The sequence below is a fragment of the Nothobranchius furzeri genome, chromosome 12 (assembly GCF_043380555.1).
Source record: "Nothobranchius furzeri strain GRZ-AD chromosome 12, NfurGRZ-RIMD1, whole genome shotgun sequence".
Classification (NCBI taxonomy): domain Eukaryota; kingdom Metazoa; phylum Chordata; class Actinopteri; order Cyprinodontiformes; family Nothobranchiidae; genus Nothobranchius; species Nothobranchius furzeri.
Genome location: NC_091752.1, coordinates 70,460,528 through 70,462,599, shown reverse-complemented (window position 1 = coordinate 70,462,599; position 2,072 = coordinate 70,460,528). Strand labels below are relative to the sequence as shown.

The window sequence follows — 2,072 nt, the reverse complement described above, 5'->3', positions numbered from 1 at the left end:
CCACTGGACAGTCAGCGATCACCTGCAGGAGGAGGGCGCACCGCATCTTACAAAAGCATTTGCAACCCAACTTACTACGTAAAGGAGAAGTCACTCTGAACCCGAACAGGACAAAAGCCCAACTCATGTTACCCAGATCACAGAAATTCCTGAGAGTGTGTGTGGCTTCAACGCCGCCTGAATAGTCAGCACTGTCACCAGCCCCACAGGGGTATCTGTAACCCTCTGTCGCCTTCCACTTGGCATTTACCCAGCCTGCAGGGATGAAAGGGATGTCCTCCGACCCCGCTCCCCCACCCACGTTCCTTCCTCTTTTGTGTCTAACCCCATCTGAGTCCGTGCACAGAGACACGAGCACAAGCCACCCAAACAGCTCCCGGTTGGTCCTGAGATCACAGGAAGCTGTCAGGTCTGCAGTCAGATCACCCAAAGGTCTCCGCTCGTGCTGGTTTCACCCTCAAACCAGTTTCAGATGAAAGGAAGAAGACAATCGAAACGCTTTCACATCGCAACTGATGAAGAACTACCGGATACTACTCTAGTTATTTATACTTAGCAGCGAGCTCATATGAGTCTGAGTATTTTTATCACCGTTGGATAATATTACTGTAGCGTAATTATAGAGCTACAGTAGGATAGAAGCCAGTGTAGTTTAAACCCAATAAACTCTCACACCAGCCCTGATGAAGCAGCTGCAGCGCGGGGCTTCTGGTCTTCTACTGGTCATTCTGATTTAGAGGCACGACTGTGGGAGACTACAGAAGCCTGCTGGGCTCAGATCTGGATCTGAGGGAATTTGTGATGACTTTGTCACTGATGACCTCATAAGATCTGTTTCAGATGTTTAGTTCAATGCCTCACATCTCATGTTGTCACTTTCTACAATGTTGGGGATTATTTTTGGTTTTGCTCAAGTCAAATATTGAAAATAGGAGAATTAAGTTATTAAATCTTGCAGACGTGTGTTTTGCACCAGCTGAGGAGGACCGTGAGCCCAGCTGGAGGAAGCTGCAGACACTCAGGAGGGACGTGAGTCCTGGTTCTGGGAGCTGGGACCGTGTCTGGATGTCAGATGGAGAAAAGCAACGACTCACCAGCCCGGCTGTCGCCACTCCCAGGACAGCGAGTATGAGCAGCATCCCCATGCTGCTGTCAGCTGACTCACGTGGGAGGAGGAGGAGAAACGTCAAAAGTCACAAACAAACAAAAACAAACTATCTTCAGCAGCGTTTATCCACAACGACCCGATCCAGCCTCACGCCATATTCTCACGTCTCCTCCATTAGTGGTACACTTTCACAGCTCCGCGCGCGCGAGACTTGTTTTTATATCGTGCTCGTGCCTTTTCTGGAGAACACGCCCACTCGGAACTCCTTCCACCAATCAGGAAGCACTCTGAGGGGAGGCGGGGCCTGAAGGCGTTCACACCAAAAAGCTGAAGTTTGGGGGTGTGGGCGTGGCCTAACATGAATACGGTCATTCATAAAAAATCAGAATTACTACATTTCAAAGCGGCCTCGGCTGCAGGGTGCTTATTTATTCATGTATGAGTCCAAATAATATTTTTGATGCTTTCAAGCAGTTTTCAAACACTCAGCAGCTGCTGGTGGATGCTGCAGCCGGACCGAGGAGGAGTTTCTCCTCCCAGGTATTAAAAACATAGATTAAATCTCTATTCTGTCTGTAATCTGTAGTCCACACACACACACACACACACACACACACACACACACACACACACACACACACACACACACACACACACACACACACACACACACACACCATTGATCAGTGTGGGTCTCAGAACATTACAATAACCTCTTCGTTATTACACAGAGCACACGGTTGTTTATGTTGACTGGGTGATTCCACAGATGGACGTTTGCAGGGAACGCGTTGTCCCTTTTGATCGTCCAAAAGTGTCCCTGGGACTGTAGAAACTGGCCAGGTGTGTTTACGCTGTACAGACCACTGGCAGATGCATCAGTAACACTGCAGTTTGGATGAACTCGGTTATAATCATTCTAAACTCTGTTTATCCTATACTAATGATTTAAATGAGATAAGAC

At 48.2% G+C, this 2,072-nt stretch overlaps 1 protein-coding gene across 1 annotated transcript in view; it reads right to left on the bottom strand.

The window, feature by feature from the left end:
• si:ch211-106h11.3 (CCN family member 1) overlaps nucleotides 1-1,296 on the bottom strand; it is an 11,469-nt gene extending 10,173 nt beyond the window's left edge. The window contains exons 1-2 of the mRNA XM_015945202.3: nucleotides 1,095-1,296; nucleotides 1-22 (exon numbers count right to left, since the gene is read on the bottom strand). The exon at nucleotides 1-22 is cut by the window's left edge and continues 192 nt beyond it. Of these exons, the coding sequence (XP_015800688.3) occupies nucleotides 1-22; nucleotides 1,095-1,145 (73 nt within the window). The 5' untranslated portion in view covers nucleotides 1,146-1,296. The remainder of the gene's footprint in view (nucleotides 23-1,094) is intronic.
• Between the last annotated feature and the right edge of the window lie 776 nt (nucleotides 1,297-2,072).